The 25,728-nt window shown below is 38.1% G+C and overlaps 1 protein-coding gene across 2 annotated transcripts; it reads left to right on the forward strand.

Moving 5' to 3' along the window:
- Positions 1 to 940: 940 nt before the first annotated feature.
- Positions 941 to 24,828, forward strand: LOC121325497 (nucleolar RNA helicase 2-like). 2 transcript variants are annotated; one of them, XM_041268014.1, is made up of 15 exons: positions 941 to 1,101; positions 3,876 to 4,139; positions 5,597 to 5,684; positions 7,477 to 7,655; positions 8,121 to 8,238; positions 10,612 to 10,797; positions 13,007 to 13,152; positions 16,327 to 16,476; positions 16,656 to 16,817; positions 17,908 to 18,027; positions 18,449 to 18,522; positions 20,542 to 20,701; positions 20,970 to 21,104; positions 23,051 to 23,095; positions 24,432 to 24,828. In XM_041268014.1, exons 1-15 carry the CDS (start codon positions 1,015 to 1,017, stop codon positions 24,636 to 24,638), a joined length of 2,121 nt encoding a protein of 706 aa, XP_041123948.1. In that variant the 5' UTR covers positions 941 to 1,014; the 3' UTR covers positions 24,639 to 24,828. The 2 variants fall into 2 exon arrangements, with proteins under 2 accessions (XP_041123948.1, XP_041123949.1); XM_041268015.1 differs by having other exon boundaries at positions 3,879 to 4,139.
- Positions 24,829 to 25,728: the final 900 nt, after the last annotated feature.

Here is a 25,728-nt window from a genome sequence, read left to right on the forward strand (position 1 = left end):
GATATAAAGGGGAGCTTGCACGCTGCTGTGTGCTATGTTGCGGTGTGCCGACCTTCTCAATAAAACCTAAACCCCCCTCCCCCCCCAACCTTTGTTTACTGCGAACGCTACAATATGTAAGATTGTGGTGACACCTAGTGGATATTAGGAGAGCTGTATCAAATGCTCTTTTGTGTTCTCCTTGCTTTGGATCTTTGGTACTACCTGTCAGGCAGATACATTATTTGAACAAAAAGGTTCACTTAAAGTGTACTGTACAGTATCATGTTATTGCTTAGCACAAGAAATCAAACAGTTTACATCTACATTTAACTACACGAACTGGTATATTTAGACTTATTTAAAATACGATCGTGTCAAAAATCTATTATTTTGATTGTTATTTTATTTTTAAACGTAGTTATTTTGCACAAAAATGTTTGGTTCTATACGTGGATCACAGTTTTCATTGTGGTATTAGGAGGCTGTGTGGTCCAGTGGTTAAAGAAACGGGCTTGTAGGGCCGCGGTTCAAATCCCAGTTCAGTCACCGACTCACTGTGACCCTGATCAAGTCACTTAACCTCCTTGTGCTCTGTCTTTCAGGTGAGACGTTATTGTAACTAACCCTGCAACTGATGCATAGTTCACACACCCTAGTCTCGTATCTTGCAAAAGGTTTTGTGATAGTGGTCAGGTGACATTAGGTGAGATCAATGCACGTTGTTTGTTAACTCAGTCAAGATATGAGGTTAAAAAGAAACAACTTCCTTTGGTAATTTAGTTTTTGATTAAGAAAGCGAATCTCCTCAAAATATATTTACAGGGACATCACGTGGTCAAAAATAAACCTAAAAAACCAGAAGCCCTGCTCATAATACTGTCATGCAAGGAACAGGGTGTTGTTTTGACTCTCGCCGCTCGCCGTATCCTATCTCGGATGTAGTGCCTGCGACTGGTGCAGCTCCTTCCTTTTAATTTTCTTACCGAGACGGTAACACTTGTGTCCGTCTTTGGGAACTCTCATCGGGTTACAATGCCGGGAAAGATCCGCTTTGATAGTGACGAGATGGAAATGGAAGATAGTCTGGACTCTGTTACAGTGGAGAAAAAGAAACTCAAGGTAAAAAACAGTTGTTTTAAATCAAGTTTAATACACAAGCTTCGATAGTGAACTCCACGTAAACAAAATAGAAACAACATGGTTGCTTGGCACGAGGAGCGTCCACGCACGCGTGGGGCATCAGAAGAGTTACATAAACCTACTTTGTTGTAACATATTAATGTAAAGTGGTTGTTTATAATGTTAGCATTGTTGGTACAACGCTTTATGTTAAATATAATGTAATAATTCAAGTTGCTGTAGCCTGTTATACTGTTTACTGAGAAGAACTTTCTAGTACGTATTGTCTTGTATTGGATTTTACACATAATTTGAATTCAGATTAAATAATAATTTTCCCATATTATGTTTATGAATACAAACACCAGTGCAATTTATAAACTGGACAGTTTACCTCGTGGATATGTGAATAGATAATATAGCTGTCAAATGCTGACGTCAGTCTTATGTTTTTGTGGTGTATAATTTATACATACATATGTATAAGTATAATTTACAGTGTGCCTTTTGTACAATGAGTTGTCCACCTTTCTGGAAAACACGATGCAGAATGTAACATTGTGAAGGAAGGTAACGGTACTTTTTTTTTTTTTTTTTTTTTCTGGTGTGTTTTGCTTAGATGACATCACTTATGCAGGGGTGGGTGTGAGATTCCCTCTCTACAGTAGCTGTTTGATCTTTTCAATGTGTTGGTGTGAACAAGAATAACTGAGCTCAATTAGCCAAACCACAGAGGAACATACCAGTTGAAAAGAGCACAGTAAATAAATAATCTTTATTTTTATATAGCGCCTTTCATAGTGAACCACCATCCCATAGCGCTTTACAAGATACGAGGCTAGGGTGTGTGAACTATGCATCAGCTGCAGAGTCACTTACAACAACGTCTCACCCGAAAGATGGAGCACAAGGAGATTAAGTGACTTGCTCAGAGTCACAGAGGGAGTCAGTGGCTGAACTGGGTTTTAAATGGGGGACCCGGTTACTTCAACCAATGGACCACACAGCCTCCTAATATAATACCACAAAGAAAACTGATCCATCTATAGAACCAATTCTTTAGTGAAATGTAATTTCATGTCGCTACTCACCCATGTGTAAAATAGATTTGAACTGGGGACCTGCTGGTTGTGCCCGTTTCTTTAACCACTGGACCAGAGTTGTCCCATATTCTGTTTAATTATTCCAAAATACTGAGTCATCTCATAAGGATTTTAGTTAGGACAGCATTGTTTTAAAAATTAGGAATGAGAGTCTACTATATAGCCAAAAGTTAAATGTGTGGTTGCTTTGAATTAACGCTGTTAGTTGAACATAAAAATCAGTTAGCTAAAAGCTACCATTTACACTTACCCTGCAGTGGGGATGTAAAGTGTGGAGGTGGGTGTCCGTATGCATGTGATGCTTGCAGCCTGATTTGTAAAAGGGGAGGAGGGGAAAAAAGGGCTGCAAAAACGTATTTTCAAAAGTCAGTGGAATTTAAGCTTTGCACCACACGCATTACAGCTTGTGTAGCAATTGAAATTCAGAATTGGCTCTAATTTGCAAATAATGCCTAATTTGCAAAACACCAGAATACACTCGCTAATTAAGACATGCCCCCGTCTCGTGTCTTATTTAAACTGCGACCTCTGACAGGGCTACTGAGCTGTAATGGAGAATATTGAAGAGCTTCTAATTCTTCCACTGTAGCACAAAAGGGAAGGCATTAAGGAAAAAACAACCCTATACTAAAACCAGAATATTTCGTCCCCGTCAGACACTTGTAGATCTAACTATAAAAGAAGTTATGTGTAGGTACACTGTAACAGAGCTGTGTGATCTGCTTAAGTTTGATTTTTAGAATCAGACAGCCGCAGTCACGCTATACCTGTACCTGTAAAAGTTAGCCATTCATTTTTATGCAACAGGTGCCATCCAGACAACAGTGGAGGACAGATCAGGCATCTGTCAGTCTTGTATGTCAAAGATACTGACTGATGTCACAGATGCACTTTTCCGTAGGGCAAGGGTATAAACTATTTCCAATTGGGGATATGGAACAAAATAGAACCAAAAACAAATTCAGTTGTCTGGCTTCCCAAACGTGCAAGGTGTACTAGATTGCACGCATATCCCCAGGTTCATGGAGTGAAAACGTCATCATTCTTTAACTCTGCAAGTTTTATGTGATGCTCAATGTATTATCATGAATGCAGTTGCCAAGTACCCTGGCTCATGCAATGACTCTCCTTGTTCAGAAAATTCTAACAGGTTCTTAAGTGGAGGCTGGTTAATTTTAGAATATATTAAATACATAATTAAGATATGACCATTCCAAAACATATGTAGCAAACGCATGTTCATGTTTAGCATTTCTATTATGCTTTTTCAAACATACGTAAACATTCAGTTATCGCTACCTCGTTGTTTTCCAGTTAAGTGGAAGTCCAGACTATTGAAATGTAACTAATTGTCTTGTTAATGAACCTGAAAAATCAATTGTCATTTTCAGTTAAATCAGTCATAAACAGGAGTCGCAAAGGCTTTTCCTTCTAAAATGCGCCTTCTGAAAATCAGGCTGTAGCTTTACATGATTAATATGTAAAATTATACATCATCATTTAGTAATATACTAAAATAGTACATGAGTAACATACTGAATGAATTTACTGGTTGAGTTCAGTTAAACGTTTACAGAATAAGCTGAGAAATACAAATTCAAAGCAGCTCTATTAGATCCTCCCTGGCTGTTTTGAGAAGTCTGTTAACTGCTGGATTTGTGTTCCTTTCAGAAGCATAAGAAGGAAAAGAAATCCAAGAACGAAGAGAAACCCAAGAAAAAGAAACAGGCTGCTGAGGAAGAGCAACCCGATGATGAGTGTGATCCACCTACTCCCAAAAAGAAAAAGAAAGATCGGGAAATAACCAACAGAGAGTCCGGAAAGAAAGAGAGACCCCAGGAAACCAACGTCTCCATAAGCAACGGAACACCCCTAATGAAATCGCCCCAGTCCAGTGAAGAATCCAACGCTGAATCTGACATTGAAAAAGAAAAGGTACAAAAATAAGTGAAACGGAGTATCTTATAAAACCAGGGTTGAGATAGCTAGCATCGAATAACTTCTTCATATTCGGTGGTCCTGAATTTCTTACCTGATCTAATTTTGGAATCTTGCATTCTTTGAAATTCAATGACAGACTAGCCAGACATGTCGCACTGTTCTGGATTGCGTTGCGTTGCAAAGCAGGTGCAGAGCTTGGTCTAGGGAAAGTAATTCTCAGACATCCGCTGTTAGCTATAGATTTGAACTTGGGATGGGCATTTCAAATAGTTTCCCAAGCATGGAACTGTTAACATCAGCTGAAAACAAGGCAACAATTTCAAACACAATAAGTTTACTGTAGATTTTTGCTGTTTCAAGCATTGCATGATTAATTAGGGTCTTTACATTTAATATGTAAATCTCATTCCCATGAGCGTGCATTTCGAACGCCAGGCGTAGAATATTAACGTTGGAGGTAGCAAAGCCAGGCAAAATTGTTGGTTGGTGCAACATTTTCGTGTATTCGACTACACTGACCATAGTTTAAATATATTTTCTCAAGCATTTTACTTATTCTGTATATAACAGTATGAGGATAGCCATAAATTACAGCACTCTGTTAGTTCATGGAGTATCCTCTATTTAAAACCAGACACCTTTCAGCAGTTCAGTTGAAAGATGGTATTCTGGTCAGGATTGAGGTGCACCTGTAGTTGGAAAGGGACGCTCTCATGGAGCCAGACTGTTGCCAGGACTATTACCCCCAATTCATTGACAAACTCCTAAATTAGGTATGAGCCACATCTGTCAGCAGTAGGCTGTTTTATTATTCTTCTGCCGTTATTCTTATAACCAGTTTCAGACTGCAGTGCTTTGTTTCCAAGTGGATCAGAAATATTGCTATTGGTTAATTGGACTGATAAGGCAGGGTGATATCAACTTCAGGTTTCCAGTGGATCAGAATATTGCTATGTGTGTTTTGGAAAGCAGTTGCACCCCTGTCTATACATGTTGTGTATATATATATATATATATATATATATATATATATATATATATATATATATATATATATATATATATATATATATATATATATATATATATATATATTGAGTTGTGTAGGTTTAGTGGATATTTGAAGGTGAAAGTATGTAGAACTAAAACAAATCCAGTCTTTGATCTTGTAGTTGATGTTATCTACAAACCAGCTGCATTTTTGAAGCTGTCTAAACTGTTTATTTTATGGTGGTGCTGAAACAGATTGTTTTTAAGCCTTGGGTACTTGGATATTTTCACTGTTTCTGCATAGTCCATTGTTTAATCTGTATATTTTGATGGGAGGCTTTGTCAGTAGTGCTGAGATTTTTTTGTTGGAAGGTTTGTTTAATTATTTTTGTTACTATTGTTTAGCCCTTTATAAAGGATTACAAAGCATAATCTACCCTGTGCGTATTTCTTTATATTAGGAAATCATTCCAGAACTAACTCCAGAACAGAAAGAAGGAGCCTTCTCCAACTTCAGAATCTCCAAAGAGACCATCAATCTATTGAAAGGTATGTTTTAGTGTCGTTCCATAAATGAATGATTCATGGAAATGGCTGACTTGTCATTTCATATTCTCATTACGAAAATAATTATTTGATGCATGTCTCTTTTCTCTAGTAGCATTGTACTGAAACGTGGCTTGGAAACCTGGCTTTAACATTAGTTCTACAGGAAATGTGATGCAGTGTGTTCATTTCCCTTATAGAATCAAAGCTAGATGGCCTAGCCTGGTTTCAAGTGCAGTGCTACAGAAAAGTGCATTAGCTAGGCACCAGATTATTATTTTCTCTGAGGAAATATTACCTTCAATCAGTTTAGGTGTTTTGCATAAATTGTATTTGTCAAGCTGGCGTTTTCCATATTGTATTTGTTGAGCCAGCCATATTTATAGGAGGCAGTGTAGTCTGGTGGTTAAAGTCCAGGGCTTGTAACCAGAATGTCACTGGTTCAGATACTACCTTTGCTACTGACTGACTCGGTGTGTGACCATGAGCAAGTCGCTTAACCTCCTTGTGCTCCATCCTGCGATGAGATGTTAAATCAGTGTTCTATTGTGAGTGACTCTGCATCTAATGCACAGTTCACAGCCTACCTCTGTAAAGTGCTTTGTGATGGCGATCCACTATGAAAGGCGCTGTATAGAAATATATTACTATTGTTATATATTTACACTTGCTTATGCTTGGTTTGTCATTTCAAAAGTCTTTGCAATTGTTAAATAAACATGTCTCTTCTATTTTGTTAGCCTTGGTAGAAATATTCCTACAATGGTTCATTGATTTTATTTATATATTTGATTGTAGGACTTGAAACTCGAATCAAGCCCTGCTGCACTCAGTCCTGTGTTCCAAAACTAACTTAGTCCAATGTCAGACCCTGTCCGACATCATCAAAAAGACATAAAGCACAGATCTCTAGTCATTTTTTCTCCGGAAAAAGCCAAGGAAACCTTTCAATGGCTGAGGTGAGACCGATAGGAGCCGAATGAAACTGAAAAAAAAGGGTCAGTTTCTCATAGCCTCATGCATTACAGAGAAAACACAGACATAACAAAGGCGGTAGCTGCTTCTGCATCCAGGGCTCAAAGAATATCACAGACATTTGCAGAGCTTTTTGAGATGTTGTAGTAATAAAATAATGACTTGGATTGCATTATTGAGGAGTTTGGTAAAACGAGTGATCAGGAGAGGATTTATCAGTATGCACATCTATAAAGAGGTATGTGAAAAATACAGCAAACAAGGGATGGGGCTTGGCTGTAGATACAGTACTGAAAGTGCCTTTGAACCCTGTTTTACTCGGGGGGGGGGGGGGGGGGGGGGGGGGGGGATATTTTAAACAGCGCGTGTAAAATAAATTGGACCTGATGTGCCTGACAAGCGCTGAATAAATGGACCGCTAAGGGTTAAGTATAATGTTTAAATGATCAGGAGATGGGTGACAAACCAATTGCTCATCACTTGTAGCAGCTTGATTAGCAAAAGTACAGACTCAGGTGTGACTTAATCATGCTGTGAGTTAGTATTCTGCTTGGAGCAGATTCAGTGATTGATTGTTTAAACCTGGCACCTGGTAATTTTTTTTAATAATGTACCTAACAAGGGAGGATTGTGTTGAGGGCCAGCTCTTTAATTAGGATGCTTCCCCTTTGAATGTTCATAGTGAAACATTTGCATTAGGATTGTAACAAAATTGACATGAGATAGGGAATCAAAATCTTGCATAGTTGTGACTCACTTGAGATTGGTGCCAGTCTCTGTTCTACTCCAGTATTTAACATTGTGTTGCTCTGTTTTGCAGGACGCGGTGTGACATACTTGTTTGACATTCAATCTCAGACCTTCAATTCTGTGTACGATGGGAAGGATGTGGTAGCCCAGGCTCGCACTGGGACTGGGAAGACCTTCTCCTTCGCTATTCCCCTGATCGAGAAACTCCAGTCAGACCCTGTGGAAAGAAAGAAGGGGAGATCACCAAAGGTAGATCCACTTGGGCACTTCCATCTGTCTCCCGTTGAGCAAATCCATTGATTTATTCCTTATGTATGTAGGAGTTATTCCACATAGTCATTTTAGTATACTCTACAATGATGGTAACACCTCAGTCCCTTTTTTTATTATATTGTTCTTTACATTCTGCTGATTTACTTAATGTTCATCAATCTTTTCACCAAACAGATGGCTGTTTGAATTCACAGCTGTAGCCGATGGATTTTTTGTCTTTTAAACTGTTCTTTATGCTTTAAATAAATCTCTCAACCAATTCTGCTGACGCAGGAAGATACAATTGGCATGTGGAGGCATTCTCTGCAGTGTTTTGAAGTGAAATGACTTTGGTACCATTCCCCAAGTTGTTAATGACCCAGGCTGTGTGGCTGGACATATACATACAGTAGATAATGCTGAATTTATATTTCGGTATTAAATCCGTCTTTCTTTGTTCAGGTCCTGGTTCTCACCCCAACAAGGGAGTTGGCCATTCAAGTGTCCAGGGACTTCAAAGACATCACAAGAAAGCTTTCTGTTGCCTGCTTTTATGGTGGAACTGCCTACAACGGACAGTGTGAGTATTTCCCTTTGCGGTCCTATGTCAGACCAGGTCCGACATTACAATTTTTCCTTTCCAGTCCGATGTCGAACCATGTCCAACATCATCAAAAAGACGTCAAGCACAGGTCTCTAGTGGTTTTCTCTCTAGAAAAGCAGAGAAAACCTTTCAGTAGCAGAGTGAGACTGAGAGAAGCCGAAAAAAAAAGGGGTGTATCTGAGCAATACAGAGGCCCTGCACCACAGACCTAACGCGGACATAAACAAACAAGATAGCTGCTTCCGCATCCAGCGCTCAAAGAATGTCACAGACATTTACAGAGCTTTAAGATGTTACATAAATAAGATAATCACTTGGATTGCAATATTGAGGAGTTTGTTGATAAAATGAGTGAAGAGGATTTATCAGTCTGCACTACTATGAAGAGGTATGTGATAAATACAGCAAACAAGGGGTTGGACTTGGCTGGAGATGCAGTATTGAGTGTCCTGTTGATATGCAGTGCCTTTTTAATCCTGTTTTACTGTGAAAAACAGCGCGTGTAAAAATAAATTGGACCTGACGCGCCTGATAGGTGCTGAATAAGTGGACCGACAATCAGGTGGCATCAAAGTGCTGCGTTTACACCAATAAAGTGTTTCAGGCATTTGGTTAAAATATATAATATATATATATAAATATTGTATAAAAAAAAAAAAAAAAAAAAAAATAAAAAATCCTGTGTAAAAAATTGAAGTTCAACACAAGTACAATTTAGTTTTAACAAGTAAACTGTTGCTAAGGTCTGAAATTCGAAGACGGTGTGTGTGTTGTGTACTGTACACAAGGTAGAAAGTGCCTTTTAATTGTTGCTTGTGGGAAGAGAGGAGGAGAGAAGGACTTCCGTTAGTGTTAGTTTTCCATCTTTGCTGTAAAGATTACCTCGCCACAGCTAACTTTTTTAGTTTTAACGCTTGCTGCACTCCTTTGTTGTATTAGTGTTTGAAAAACAAACCTTTTGGTGGACATTTTTCAAAGTAATTCCTTAGACGGCACTAAAGACACACCTTCATGACGACAGCCTGTAAACATCAAGGTGAATACCAGTCTTGTCTCATTTAGGCCAAAGAAAATTATTCAGATTTCTGTTCTAAATAAAATAATAGTAGGCCTAGGTAGGTTTTATTTCCCATATTCTGCATGTCTTTTTAATATGGCTTATTTAATGCTATACCTTCCCATTCACTCCTGCCTCATTTGTATCCATCATGGCTAGGACCTGGAGTTATTTGTAGGGGATTTCATACAAACTGACTTGCCTGCATCTCGGTCATATAACCAAATAAGGGCACCAATTACACTGATCTAAACAATAATTCTGTTATCATTTTAAATGTCACTGACTAGCTTGTGCTTTGCATTAGGCTGAAAATGCTGCAGTTTGAATGTAGCACTGCACCTTCTAGTTAGCAAATGTAGATCACCAAGCCTTCGTCTTTAAAGACCGATGTAGTTTGCTGAAGACCTGGCTTTGTTAGGTCCCCAGATTTCACTAGTTTTATTTGAAGTTGGGAAGGGGAAGGGGAGAAATCGTCATGATTGTAAAGTCTGTGATTGAAGATCTGGATACTACTATCAGAACCTGGCTAACTAACAGACGGCAAAAGTGTATGCAAATATTGCAGTATTGAAAATTATTGTATGAAATAATTTGCATTTACAAAAAATAAAGGCATAAGAAACGTAGTACTTCCATGAATAACAAAATTTAAAGACAAGCTATATAGTAGGTGAGTTTTTTGTTTTTCGTAAACCTGGTGGTGGGATAGGCGCCCACCAAAATAAGTGTGAAAACAAAAGTAGTGGTTTGAACACTTTTAAAATGTTACTTTCAAAAACAAACAAAAAAAATAGCTTTGCATTTGCCTGCTTTTTATGGTGGATAACACAATTTAAAGACTGTCCAATAAACGCAATTCATACCAACATTAATAAGCATCACTGAACTTGTATCTCTTTTCAATTGTACTGCTGATGTTATCCTTCACTTTGTCCTATGATCTCCTATACTGGGGTCATGATTTTTTGGTTTCTGAATGATAGACCTAACGCTTCATACTCGGTACACAATCGTATTCTGTGATTGTCAAATGTACAAGAGAAGTAAACCCTTTCAGGTCAGTTCTTTCTCAAAGCTGCTATCGCCACAGTGTAGTTACTTCTTATTTGCATGGTTTATATAACCTTGAAAGTATGAAGACAAGTATAAAACAGACATGTTTACTATGTTTTAAGGTGTTTCTTGATTTACATTTGCCACATGCAAATAAATTGCTGATAGTTCTACCCCATAGTATTGCTTGTGGTGTTTCCCCTAATCTTTTTATTTTTTTTCCTCTCTATCTCAAGTTGATAGCATGCGTAATGGAATCGATGTCTTGGTGGGCACCCCTGGTCGTGTTAAAGACCACCTTCAGAATAACAAGCTGGACCTGTCAAAGGTAAGGCATGTAGTGCTGGATGAAGTGGACCAGATGCTGGACATGGGCTTTGCTGAACAAGTTGAAGAAATCTTAGGAGCTTCCTATAAAAAGGGTAAGTCTTGTACAGTAGTCTAGGTGGCTGTTGTGCTGCAATACATTAGTGTTTGTCATAAGCTTATTTTATCTGTTATTTGAGTTCATTTGTATAGCCACTGTCTTTAAATCCAAAGATTGAGTGAATGTGCTTTGTTATGACCGGGATGCTTTGTGTTTATTCCCACATGTTTATGGCTTTGATTCATATGAGGAAGGGTGTTAAAGGGTGATTAGCATTCCCAGCAGGCTTAAGAACCCGCTGAAATACAAGGGACTTTTTAACTGTGAGAATCTGAAAAGAATTGTTTCCACAGAAGGCTGAATATGACTGAGTTTACATGCACTTGAAAATCGACTCTACAGCCGTGACTGTGTGAGGTCATCCTGCAAATACATCGTGGAACTGCAAAAGAACGTCCTTTGGTCAGCTCGGCTTTAAGGGCAGGGTCAATCGCTTTCTCATGAAATAACAATGTAAAAACCCATGTAGACTGGAGCAAGAATCATGTTTGTGTCTCAAGATTTCAACAGTCAAGATCCCGTTTAACTGGCGGAATCTCATGTTATTCTTCAGCAAAGCCGTACCGAACCAGACACGAACGAATGCAAAAGACTCTGCAAATTAATAATAGGCTAAGTCTCTTGTATAGCCTGTTTATTAATGTTTGTATAAATGCATGTTAAGCACAACTAACCGAACTTTTAGCCTCATTATTATTATTATTATTATTATTATTATTATTATTATTATTATTAGTAGTAGTAGCATTAGTTGTATTTTCAATAATTCTTTTAAGGTATCCCAGGAACAACAGAGCTCCACCTCTTCTTCCACCGCACAGAACTGGAATTAATTGTTAGCGTCAATTGGCATGTTGTGCAATAAGTAATGGATATAGTTAACAAGCAACATAAAAGTACCTTGTCGCTTTAAATAAAGACTTTTGTTTGAATGTTGATAATATTACAAGACATCCACGTTTCATTATAATGTGTGTGTGTTTAGCGGATTCTGTGTCTGGCACTCCTGCCGCAGCTGCAGACCAGCAGTCACTGGCTTCTTTGAGCAGAAGGGGGGGGGGGGGGGGGGGGGGGGGGGGGAGTATAGGGTCTGGCAGATGTGTACAGGAACATTAGGATGCTCAGCCTGGTATTCTGCCTGTAGAACTGTCAGTGCATGAAGCTGCTCAGGAACCTCGTATGTATTTTTACATATACCCTGTTCTCAGTCTTATGTTCATATAGGCCTAAGGATCATACTGTGTTTTATTGTATTGTAGTGTAACCCCCTCGGTGTAACCACATTTTCCACATGCATTCATAGACTACTTTGATTAAATAAAATTTAGATGTTACACATATCTATTTTGTAAGTAGTAAAACTCATACATAGAAGTTTTATTTTATATACTTGTGTGTGTTGGAAAGTTAACGACACAAACAAGTAATGTGTGATAATTCGAAATGTGCGGACAAGTTCATTATTTTCTCTTGAATTTTTTAAATCTTCATGGCAATGCATGAAGCTCTCCTCTCGTCGTTCTGAATATGGACATTTAAATATCCCCTCCCTTAAATGACTATGAATTGAGTAATCTGCATTGGTACAGCCAACCTTTTTTTCCTAAATCAGATCAGCATAGCAATGCATTTCCTGAAAAGTACGGCAAGCATTGTGAGGAAAACTGTCCTGGCATCTCCATGTAAATGCCGTCTATGATTGTGAAAAAGCAGCTTTTAAACCTTGTAAGTAAAAGGATACAAAGACAGCCATGATTATCAGAAAACATTGGTTAGGCTGCAGCCTTAAAATGCAAACGTGTTGCTGTGCAAATCAAACCTTGGCCGACACTGTCACTGTAAAAGCAGATGCATTGGGGCATGATCTGTCATCTGGTGAAGTGCTTTAGTAAAACAAATACTGGTGCACTGTGGAGGTCCAAACTGTATCCAAGATGAATGATCTATAAAGAACCACAACATTTTCAGCCTCTGCTCTGTGAAGAGAGAAGCTTGTGATGTGCAGGGTGAGGCATACAGTGTGGGGAACACAACTTCATGTCCTACCTGTGTCAAATTACCCATGGGAACTTCATGAGCTTTGTTTTTTTGGAGGTGACTTGCACGTGTTGCATCATCTTTTCTGGGTTTGAGTTTCTGTTTTATTGTTTGTTTATAAACAAATATGTTCTGTTATTATTTTAATGTTGTTTTTTTTTTTTAAGGTTCTGAAGACAACCCACAGACCCTGCTGTTTTCTGCAACCTGTCCACATTGGGTGTACGACGTAGCCAAAAAGTACATGCGGCCCAAATATGAACAGGTTGACCTCATCGGCAAAAAGACCCAAAAGGCTGCCACCACTGTTGAAGTAAGTGCTGGTTACTTCAGAATTCATTTTCTTTAGCGGACATATAGCACTGTTATATGCATTATTGTCTGAAGTGTAGATTCAATAAATAATTAGGTCGTTTTGACCAGTACCAATCCTGACAAGGCTTCCTTAAACTTGTAACACCAACAAATAAAAAATTAGAAACTCCTTTTCATTCTCCGTAGATATACACAGTCATCCATTTTTCTCACGCAGATGTAAACAGGTGACCCGGTCTGAAAAGCACATTTCTTAGGGACAGCTGCCATCTGCCAGTGAAAGTCATAACTGCAGACAGCTTTACTCTGTCAACTTATTTATGAACTGAAGCACGTTAGATGTGTTAAACTTTGCAGATGCACATGTAAGCGCCTGCATGCTATTCTTGAAGGAGTGACAAATTTGGACTTGTTTTGCACTCCACGTGGAAATCGCGGGATGAACAGCTGCATGGTAAAAAATCTATTTTTTTTTATCTCTGATTTGAACGAGTAAGCAATTCTCACTAGTCCCACTGTAATTATATTGGAAGTGTAGGTGCAATCAGACCATATCTACAGCAAACGTAGCTGAATGCAGCCTACTTTAAACTTGCTGAAAAAGTTCAGCAAGGTTTGTAGCAATCTTAAAGACCATTAAAACATGCAATAATCAAAGATACAAATAGAGAAACATACTATGTAGTAAGTTTAATTTTTTCAAGAAAATGAGGTTACGAAAGCCCTATCCACACTATGCCTTTAAACCGTATTGGTTGCCTTTTAAACCAGCTTAAAAGAGCTGAGTGCAGTTGGCGTGTCCACTCTGCAGCATTAAAAACCATACTCCAGAACCGGGCTCAAGACCACCTCCAGGGGGTAGTCTTGAGTCCGTTTCTAAATTAGATTTTGTCAGAAGTGTGGACGCTGTACTACTGAATTACATTTTTTGTATATTCTCCAATATCCCCAAATGCTTTGTGTTTGGAGAAATACAGGAGCCTGAAGGACTTGCCATCAGTGTACTCTCAGCACTAGGTATTAATTTTTATACTTAAAAAAAAAAAAAAGTCATGTCATTTCTGTTAAACTAACAAAAGCACAGCATTAAATTAGGAAAATGCAAAAATTAAATGCAAGTTAAAAGTAGGTTTGGTGATGAACAATTCATGTAATTTGTCAGCTCTGTTTGAAATAAAATTAAGGGGACCAGAGTTAGGCTCAGGCAAGATATGAAGGTAAAAACAAAGTTTGTTTTATTAACAGCTTTTTCTGGGTAACTTAGTTTAAAGGGATGTCATCTGATTAAAAATAAAACCCCAAAACTTCAAGCTGCATTTCAAGTGTGTGTTGTGTTCGTAAAGGCAGAGATAAAATATATATTTTTATATAAATATATATATATATATATATATATATATATATATAACATATGATCTCTTAATATGGGGCATAACACATTATTTTTTAAATATAAAAATAGTGTTTGGTGGGATACTATCGTATTAATTTCAACTGTTCATTGTGCTGCTAGGAACTGTAACCAAACTATTTTAATACTGTGTAAGCATTAAGCATGACTAAACATGAAACGGTACTTCAGTGTGGACGCTTTGAGCTGGATTAATTGGAATGGTTTCGAGTACAGTTATCGCGATTGGTTACGTAGTGTGGACAGGGACTAAAAGTGGTTAAAAATAAGAGAATAATGATCCCTCGGTGTAAAACACATGAAACTGTAAATTTAAGATTGGAAAGAGGTGTAACTGAACTGTAGTCAATCAATTATGTGCAATAATTGCAGTTACACAGTTGCCAAGGTTCAACTACAATTAGTGTAATCACAATTAATTATGAATTGCACAATTACAACTGTAATTAGCCCCAGGTCTAATGTATAAAACAAGAAAAATGAAAAGTAATTTTACAAAGCCTTGTATCTCAGACACTATGCAGCTGGATGATGTGTGTGTTTTTTTTTTTTGTTTTTTTTTTTAAATAAATGACCATCAAGTGTCTGCAATTGTCACTACTTATGGTACCACATTGAATGTTGTGCAATTGGAGAAGTATGTTTTGGGGATAAAATGAAGAACATTTATCCCACCTATATGAGCTGCATCAGTAAACACATGGCAGCACTACACCTTGAACTCCCTTGTTTTTAAAGACAATTTTGTTTGTGGAATGTGGTGGGTGGATTGTGAGCAAGTTTGGTATGTTAGAGTTCCTTGGAAATGCTCTGTTTTCAGGGCTGGGTTATCTAAAAGTCTTATTTACTTTGCTATTCTGTATTGGCACTCAACAGACACGAGTCACTATTACAGCTCTGGATTAATGCACCACTTTTGTATGTTTTCCACACTAATAAATAGAAATACATGATTATGTGTTTTTAATAATTTTATATTTGTGTGAGTGATTTTCAAATCGGTCCATTTGTTTCCATTGGAAGCAGACAGATGAACCTGGTTAGGACTGTCAGGATTACTGTCTGGCAGAACACTTCTGTCTCTTGCATTGAGTTTTTAATGTAATGGCTGGTATCACATTAAAGAAGCTGGTGTTTAAACTTGTAGGTTGGTACAACAAAAGACTTAAGATGATTTATCAGGGAAATAATGGAGAAAGGTGGATGAATGTATAAATAACAAATATAGAACAGTGTGGCGATTGGGATGCAGATTGAACCAGCTGAAGTCGGATATTAAATTGAGATAAAGTTTAGTTTTACAAGCTAGTTTCATGGAGCTTAGGGTATTCATTATTCTCATGCAGTTAAAGGAAATGCTATAATTTTGATCTCAACAGGAGCAAATCCCCTGACAGATGTTTATGAAATGTTTAATGTTTGTATTAAGATTTTCTTAATAAAAAAATGGAGTACATCTTGTCAATGAATTATTAGTGGAAATCACTTTGACACACCTTTTTATGTTTTAAAGTATGCACATGCGTGGTTATTTATTTACTGGTATAAGACATTGACATTATTTGGTTATCCTTGAAGTTAACAAACCTATAAAACTTCACCAACTAAAAATAAAAACTATTAAAAAAAAAAAAAAAAAAAAAAAAGGCCAAAAAAGGCCAAAAAAAGTACTTTCTGGTCTTCTCATTAAATGTGCATTTCTTCAGTACTTTGTGAGGGCCATGTTGTTTACTTATCAACCACTTGTCTCTTCTCTTAAAGCACTTGGCGGTTTCATGCCACTGGTCCCAGCGAGCGGCTGTTATCGGAGATGTCGTCAGGGTCTACAGTGGAAGCCACGGCCGGACCATCGTCTTCTGTGAGACCAAGAAAGAAGCCAACGAACTGGCAATGAATGCCTCCATCAAACAGGTACAGGCCCCTGTCTGGATGGTGTTGTTTATTGAAGCAATAATGCAGATTACCAGTGATCGGCATACACATCCTGCATAGTGGTGGTGTGCTGAAATTGGAGGCCATTTACCCGGTGCAACTTTTCCAGCTAAGTCGTTTCAGTGCTCCTGTACTGATGTGTTTTTGTTGGTCTGCAGGACACCCAATGTTTGCACGGAGACATTCCACAGAAACAGAGAGAGGTCACACTGAAGGGATTCAGGAACGGGTCTTTTGAAGTCCTGGTTGCTACCAATGTAGCTGCTCGTGGGCTGGACATTCCAGAGGTTGACCTGGTTGTACAGTGCGCTCCTCCAAAGGTAGGAAAAGATCTGTACAAATGTTGTTGCACAGTTGTGTATGTAAATTAACTGGACTTTTCACTGACTGTTAAACCTAATTATTTTTTTAATTTTTTTTACGTCTGTCGCCTTTTTTGCAGTTTAAATTCTGAAATTCCAATGAGCTGCTTTGTGGAATCTTAACTACCAAGTATTGGAAATAAAGCTTGTCATTTCAGTTTATTTTGAGAGACCTAATTCAGAGTTATCACATACGTTATGCAGGCATGTTCTCTGAAAATTGTACTATGCATGACATATTGGCTTAATCTGTGCACAGCTATATTCTAGGTCAACATGAATCCTGTTGTGGCAATAGTTGTACCATTTGAGGTATTTCCTTATTTTCAGGTTTATATATGCACTATATGCTAAAATGTCTGCCACATTGAAGTAGCTTTAGACCTATTTTTTTTTTTATATTAATTTAGATCCACTACTGTTTTGATAATTAGAATAGACCCTGTTGTCTAAACAAATTTTATAACTGGCGTTGTCCAGTCAAAATTCTAGATACTATATTTTAATTTATTTTTTTCCCCACATTTGCTTTTTACTTTGTGTTTACAAACATATTGTTGTTGTTAGTGTAGCTAGTGGCTGTACTAATTAATAACCTGCCAGGATATCTGGAAAGCCTCTTCCTCTGTGTAGTATAGCTATGCTCAGTTAACTATTTCTAATATCCCACCCATGCCTGACTCATTGTCACAGATTCCGTTTTTTTCTTTGCACACCTCTGCCTGCTGTCAAGGAAATTTGATAATTGATTTGGTGCTTAATAGGAATAGTAGGAAGTCTATTTGTATGACAGCAAGCAATAAATAAGAAGAGAGACGAGACAAGCTCCCATGAGAGCCTGGTTGGTCAAGGTTTCATAATTTACCAGTTTGTTCCCTTTTGTTAAATATAAACTCATATGCATCCAATATATTTTAACCCCATTGGGAATTGTATTTTGACTGTTCCAGTGGTCAGCTTTTAGGAGGTAGTTGTTTCTAATAGAACTTACTGATTAGTGGATGGTGGCGTGATATCTATAGTGAACAGACCCCTTTCTTTTCCTAAGGATGTGGAGTCCTATATCCATCGATCCGGGCGTACAGGTAGGGCAGGCCGCCCAGGGGTCTGCATCTGTTTCTTCCAGCGCAGGGAGGAAGAGCAGCTGCGCTTTGTGGAGCAGAGAGCCGTAAGTGATTAAACATTTCCCATTGGTTATTGATGGTTGCTAGTTTTGAAAGAGATGTTTAGCTGGTACTGTAGAAGAGATTTCTACAAAAACAAGTGTTGTTGATTTCAAAGACTCTGATCTGCATGAATTCCTTTGGACAAATGTTGGGCGCCAATTTGCACAGACAAAAGGATACATTAGGCCCTCTTCCCAAAACTTATTTTTATAAACATTATTTTTGGTGAAGTAGTGTGTTGTAAAATGAGTGCTAACCCTCTTTTAATATCAAAAAGTGTTTTAAAACTGCAATAATCCATTTTGAAATCACACTTCTCCTGAAGGGTACATTATATGACAAGCAGGCACATTGCAGAGTGACTTACTGCTTCATTGTCTGAATGTGTGAACTCTATTAATCCCCATCCTCTTTGTTTTTAAGGGCATCACATTTAGGAGAGTTGGTGTTCCAACTGCAACCGACATTATTAAAGCCTCCAGCAAAGACGCAGTCAGGTATATTTTGTTATTAATCATACGATTACCTGTGTACCCCTTTTTTAAAGTACATTTAGCCTTCCGCATGTGAAGCTCATCATAAAGGCTTTTTTTTTTTTATTTTCCTGACTGTGTCCAGTCTCAGTCTGAATTTTTAAATAAAAGTAACCAATGTCTGTGAAGTGATATAGGCACAGCTGCCAGGAGGATGAATTGGTTTGAAAACAGATGTGAAAATGACCAGGATTGATTGAAGACAGGGAGCCCACTTTGGGTTTGATTTAGCATTAGGCTAGCTATATTAAAGAATCATGAGCCTAGCATGTTATAGACCAGTGGTTTTCAAACTGGGGTATTTGAGTGCTCCTCAGGAGGTACGTGAGATAAATCCTGTAATGGCAGACAACAGATTTTTATTTATTTTACCACAATGTAGTACTTTGCGACTTAGCAATTGAATTAACAATGTTGAATCTCCTTTCAAATAAAACCAGACTAGACTCCTTTCTGTTAGGCGACGTTAACTATAATCACCCAACCGGCTGCTAACAGTGAGTGAGTGTTTAGTTTAATCACTTCAGTTTTATCTAAGTTTTTATGTTTTTAAATAACAACAGTATTACTGAGTTTAGCAGGCAGCTGTGCTGCCGTACTTGGTGAAATCACTGCGCTGGAGCATGCACAACTGTTATCTTTGTGTTTTTTGACTAATTCATTGAATAACTCCTCTGTCGAGTAATTGCATTAGTCTACGCATGCACGCTGCCAATTATAAGGCTAATAAAAGCAAAAGCATGATATCATTATTATTACAAAAATGGAATCACGGATTTAAGTGTGTGTGTGTGTAAGTGTAATCAATCCCTAACTCCTGGCTTGGGAAGTGTCTGAAATTAGATTCCCTACTCCAGACATATAGCGAATGCCCAGCAACAAGCTGTCTGGCAGCTGATTAACATGAACAGACAACTGCACTAAACACTAACATGTAAGCATTTTGCTAAAAGTCATTTATAAATGTCACCTTTCTACTTTAATCAAATTTACTTTTTGGAAATATTCACTTCAAAACAATGTGCTTATTCTGGCTGGATTTGATACTGCATAAGACGCACATAGCATTTCAAATGTGCAGCTCAAGTGTTAAACCATAACATTCGAGTTAAATAGATAAAATTAACACACATTTAATGTGTTATTCAATATTCACATAGTTCTGCATGCTACCAGATTTTTTTTTAAAAATGCCTGTATTTGTAAATTTTATATAGTTTTTATGCAAAATGCCCCATCTGTTTCTCTCTACACTTCTTCCAACAAATGCAGAAGTGTATGAATTTTGTTGAATTGCTTTCTGATTTTTTTTGTTTTAAATTAGAACCCTAGTTTTGTTTTCCAAAGCATAACATGTTTTTGGACTTGTTTGGCCACTTATTGGTCTGGATTTTGAAATAATTTTACATAGCACTTTTAGTTTTAATTGTATTTCATATAAATTAGTTTAACAGCAGTTTTCCATGAACAGTAATCCCTGTGCGTTCTGAGCCAACAAATCGAGTCCTGTTTATTTTAATTTTTTTAATGATGCACTTAAGTCTTTTTGTAAGTTGAAGTCCTATGCATTTATTTTAAAATACAGAATAACATACCATTGTCTAGGGTCTGCATTGTTTACTAATCGGGGTCTAGTTTTACTGAAATCTGTGATAAAAAGCAGGCACATCCATCACATTGGTAGGTAAGAATATAAAAAATCTGTCTATCTGGGGTGTGCGGTAGACTAGATTTTTTGGAAAAGGGTACGGGGCCTAAAAAGTTTGAAAACCACTGTTATAGACTGTTCAGTTTCACGTGCTGGATGTCAACACTCGTCACAAACAAACCCCATTCATGACTTCAACCGTACCATATTGACTATCTGCTGCACCTACTACTGCTAACATTTTATACATTTTAAGCTGTCAACTTAATACTTTCACTGTTGTGAAACTTGCTGCAAGATACATGAGTTATTCATTAAATGTATTTTTTGTTTAGGTTTTTGGATTCCGTCCCTGTCACTGCGATCGAGTATTTCCGCTTGGCGGCTGAGAAGCTGGTTGAGGAGCGAGGGGCGGTGGAGGCCTTGGCTGCTGCCTTGGCACACATCTCCGGAGCCACAGCTATTGAACAGCGCTCCCTGCTGAACTCCGATGCAGTATGTATGCGCAGAGCACTCTGGGCTGTAACTTCAGGTTTTCTACTTTGTGCGAAGGAGTCTTCGGTTTCTGTCTACCTTATTTAATCCACTTCCCCTGGACCTCCCGGCAAGCTTTACACTTATACTGGAGAATCGGTCATTAACAACCAAAACACGCTTTCAGTGAGACCTTATACTCAAGCATAATAACAATTAAATTATTTAGTGACCTCTGCTGTTTATTTATTTTTATAATGGGTAGCTAATCCAGCTTTTATTTTTCCAGGGCTATGTAACAATGACATGTACCTGCTCCGTGGAAATGCACAACATTGGGTATGCCTGGAAGGCTCTAAAGGAACAGCTGGGCGAGGAAGTTGATCAGAAGGTGCAGAGAATGAACTTCTTGAAGGGAAAGACTGTGAGTATTAGTCTTCAGACAAAGTGAAACTGCATACTCCCAACTACAGGGATACAGTTCTGAGGTGTACACTTTGCTTCAGTGACCCCTTTTGATTAACCTTATATCTAAGATTATGATATCTACATAATGTCAATGTAATAATGCAATAACTTGGCTTATTCATTAGAGACAAATGGAGGTCTAAAACTGAACTGATCATCTGTTTTCTCAGGGTTTTAAGAACCCCACCCCACACACATACAGTGCCTATAGAAAGTCTACACCCTTGAACTTGTTTCACATTTTGTTGTGCCAGTGCCTCAGAGTTTCATGCATTTAAATGATGATTTTTTTTCCACTTATCTACACACTATACTCCACACTGTTGAGGGGGAAAAAAGTTTTTGAGAAAAAAATTATGTATTAAAAATACAAAACTGAAAGATCATAATTGCATAAGTCTCCACCCTGAGTTAATACTTGGTGGAAGCACATTTTGGCAGCAATTACAGCTGTGAGCCTGTTGGGATAGGTCTGTACCAACTTTGCACACCTAGATTTGGCAATATTTGACTATTCTTTACAAAACTGTTCAAGCTCTGTTAAGTTGCTTGGGGAGCATTGATGGACAGCAATCTTCAAGTCATGCCACAAATTTTCAATTGGATTTAGGTTGGGGCTCTGACTGGGCCACTCGAGGACATTTACCTTATTGTTCCTTACCCACTGCATTGTAGCTTTGGGTTGCTGTCATGCTGAAAGGTGAACTGCGGTCCCAGTTTCAGCTTTCTTGCAGAGGGCAGCAGGTTTTCCTCAAGGACTTCTCTGTACTTTGCTTCATTCATTTTCCCTTCTATCCTGACAAGTGCCCCAGTCCCTGCCGATGAGAAACATCCCTATAACCAGACGCTGCCACCACCATGATTCACAATAGGGATGGTGTTCTTTTGGTGATGCGCTGTGTTGGGTTTGCGCCAAACCTAACGCTTTGCATTTGGGTGAAAAAGTTTCATTTTTGTTTAGTCAGACCACAAAACTTTGCGACATGCCTACAAAGAATCTCCAGAGTTTTTTTGCATACTTCAAATGGGATTCAAGGTGGGCTTTCTTGAGTAATGGCTTCCTCCTTTCCACCCTACCATACAGGCCGGATTTGTGGAGTGCTTGGGATATTGTCACATGCACACTTTGACCAGTCTTGGCCATAAAAGCCTGTAGCTCTTGCAAAGTTGCCATTGGCCTCTTGGTAGCCTCTCTGATCAGTCTCCTTGCTCAGGGCGGCCTGATTTAGGCAGGGTCTTGGTTGTGCCATACACATTCCATTTCTTAATTCTCTTGACCATGCTCCAAGAGATATTCAAGGCCTTTTGATATTTTTTTATACCCATCCCCTGATCTGTGCCTTTCAACAACTTTATCCTGGAGTTCTTTTGAAAGTGCTTTGAAATGTACCACCCAGCAGAGGGAACCTACAGGAACTACAGAATTTATCCTGAAATCATGTGAATCACTACGATTTCACAAGGTGGAGGCCACTTAATTTGGTGTGTGATTTTGAAGGCGATTTGTTTACATCTGACCTAATTTAGGATTGCTATTACAAGGGGTTTATTTTTAATTAATTCTCTACAAATTTCTAGAATATTTGTTTCACTTGGAGGTTGTGGGGTACGATGTGTAGATAAATGAAGAAAAACTATTATAATGCATTTTAATTCCAGGTTACAAGGCAACAAGGTAAATTTTGAAAGGTGGTGTAGACTTTCTATAGGCACTATACACACAGAAACACACCTACTCTTGAACAAGCCAAGTGGTACAGATTCATTCATTATGTTCCAGTTTTTTTTAACATTTGTTTTGCATGCTAAAAGCAAATTTTAAGAGCTTTACTACTAAACAGTAAAATAAATAATGCATGTATGTGTTTGTGTGTCTGTTTTTAATTTTCCTTTTTTTTCCAGGGTGTGTGCTTTGATGTCCCAGCTGACTGTGTGAAGGAATATCAGGTATCCAATTGCATCTATAATATTAATACTGTACAATACAAAATGTTTAAGCCAAAATTAAACTTGTTGATCGTGCAACAAGTTTCAGATGCTGTGCCATTTAATGTGACCACTTTTAATTTATTTAATTCTTGTATTTTATCATTTGCATTAATTTGTGGATGCTGACAGCATGCAAAATCACATTTTACAATTCTTCAAAAAAACTATCTGGCTGGTGATTTTTAAATAAATAAATAAAAGTTAATGTTCTAAAACAATTTAATGATGTAATTAATCAATGTCGTCACCCCCCCCCCCCCCCCCCCCACATTGGCCCTGGCGCTCCCAGGGTGGGAGATGGGGAAACCAGCAGGGATTGCTTCTTCTCATTGCACAAACAGCGAACCTTACCAGACACGCATTCAGAGTAGATAAGGGGCAGGGCTGGTCTCTGTTCTCTGGGATCAGTAGTCCACCCACCTTTCCTCTGGTTTGCTTGATGTAAAAGCGACTCTGGCTTTAGGCTTGTGAGATCGTAGGATGCTCATATGCCGTCAGAACATCTGTGCTGTGTGGGGATTCGCTGTGGTGAGGAGACAAAACATAACTGTACATTCCAAATTGGGGTAAAATAAATAAAACTAATGATTAGTCACTCCTAAAATGTAACAAATCAAATGCATCCTACAGGCTGTAGTGTTACAAAGTGCTACAGTACAGGACATGTGCTTATCACAAAACCACCAAATCGGTTTGATTCAGTTGGTAGCTTGAGGGGTTTGTTTTGATCGTTGACTTGTCAAGCGCTTGCAGGGAAGCAGAGCACCAAAGCTCATGCAGATATGTAACCCTGAGTGATGTCAGTGTGTTGCATTTCACAACAGTTCATATACAGCACAGGGGACATTGAGAAGAGGCTTTGATATGTATTAACGTGTGTGGCTTTGCTTGCTTGTTTGAATGGGGGTGGTATTGTTTTTACTTTTTAAAACTTTTATGTGAACATGCACAAGAGGTTTTTCTAGATACACCCGTTTCCTCAAGGTCTTTTAAATTAAGCTCTCGTAGAGATTCTTTGTTTGACACCTTGATAAATCAGAAGTTGTTTCATGCAATAGCATTCATCTTATCCAGTGGGGTCAGGCATTAGAAATGAAGTTCTGTGGCCTCCCCAGTTCTATTCTCTGTTGCTTTTAGTAATCTTATAAAGACATCTGCCACGAAAGATCCGTTTTATTGAAAGTATAAATCACAGCTTTGAGCTATAGAGTTAATAACCCTCTTAACAGCAGCATATTGTCTACGTGCGGTATTATTTGTTGATGTGCTTATAAAAGTAAACTTGTCTTAACAGGAGAAATGGAGTGACTCCAGACGCTGGCAACTGTCTGTAGCATCTGAGCTTCCTGAGCGGGAAGCGGTGATGCGTGAAGGAGGCTCAAGTTTCGGGAGAAAGCCTTTCGGCGGCGGTAGGGGTGGGGGAAGAGGTTTCAACAGGAACGACAGGTTTAACAACCACAGAGGCCAGAAAAGAAGCTTCGGTCGGGCATTCAATTACTAAACTGCTGCACTTTGAGGACCAAATTCTTGCCTCCCCCCCCTGGAAACCGCTAGCCCATGGCACTGTCCAACGTTGTTTATTGTTAACTGTGTACTTGGAAATTTGCTGAACGATTGCCTTACAGTTGCATTCTTTTATGTATAAGCCCATTCACTGGAATAAAATCGGTTTCATTAAAGGCATTACCCAATATATGTGTGTGTGTTTTTATTGTTTTATTTATTAGATTTTCTTAAATTGTTGAAGTGACTAAAAGGATTATTCAATAGAATCTGTATGTTATTATCACATAGGGTAATGCACAAATATCTGAAAATGTGAATTTGTTGTAGTTCACTAATATGGAAGTTGGGACTGTTTCTCCTCATCGTGCTTGTTACTGGCCAGGTGTTTGGTGAGTTGAAGCTGGTACCTGAAGGGCTGACCTTGGTTCTACCAGCCTCTGGAGAACATTCAGTTCTCCTGAGCTGTTGTACTGAATTGCTGCGATGAGGGAACAGAATTGTACATTCTAAATGACTCCTGGTTTATTAACACAACTGATTTTAAACTATAGTTTCTGCCAGGCACTTTCTGCATAGTTACTTGGTGCTGAAACGGTTAAAGCACATTTTCTGGTTGGTTTAAATCGAGGGGAGAAAAAAGTGAAGACACATTTGTCAGGTTTCTTTTAGTATTTCTAAATTGAATTGCCTAACCCTATCAACAGGGCTTAATATATATTTTAATTAATCAAATATAAAAACAAATACACTAAATAAATAGGTTGCACATCAAAACATGTTATTGTGCTCCATATCATATCAAAGGTATCACAGGTTGAGATCTTTTACAACAAATTTGAATCTTCATTTAACCAGTGCATGTCAATTTGAAAGGTCCTTGTCAATGTCAAAATATTTGCACAAGCCAAGACAGACAGATGTGATCTGTGCTTAAAGTAGTTGAAGCTAATAAATAATTCCTTGACTCTTCCAAGTTGTGTACTTCAATCTGTTATAGAAGTCTCAAATGTAGTTTTGAAAGAAACACACTTGGTATCTGGTACCACACTTGGGTAAATAAATCTCTGTTTGCCAGCTGTGTTTTC

This window comes from Polyodon spathula, chromosome 13, assembly GCF_017654505.1.
Source record: "Polyodon spathula isolate WHYD16114869_AA chromosome 13, ASM1765450v1, whole genome shotgun sequence".
Taxonomy (NCBI): Eukaryota; Metazoa; Chordata; class Actinopteri; order Acipenseriformes; family Polyodontidae; genus Polyodon; species Polyodon spathula.

Bases quoted from the DNA above. Each gene is read 5' to 3' on its own strand.
- LOC121325497 (XM_041268014.1), top strand. From the start codon at position 1,015: ATGCCGGGAAAGATCCGCTTTGATAGTGACGAGATGGAAATGGAAGAT. The intron at 7,656-8,120 runs GTAGATCCACTT...TTCTTTGTTCAG, and splicing joins AGAAGGGGAGATCACCAAAG to GTCCTGGTTCTCACCCCAAC. The intron at 20,702-20,969 runs GTATGTATGCGC...TTATTTTTCCAG, and splicing joins CCCTGCTGAACTCCGATGCA to GGCTATGTAACAATGACATG.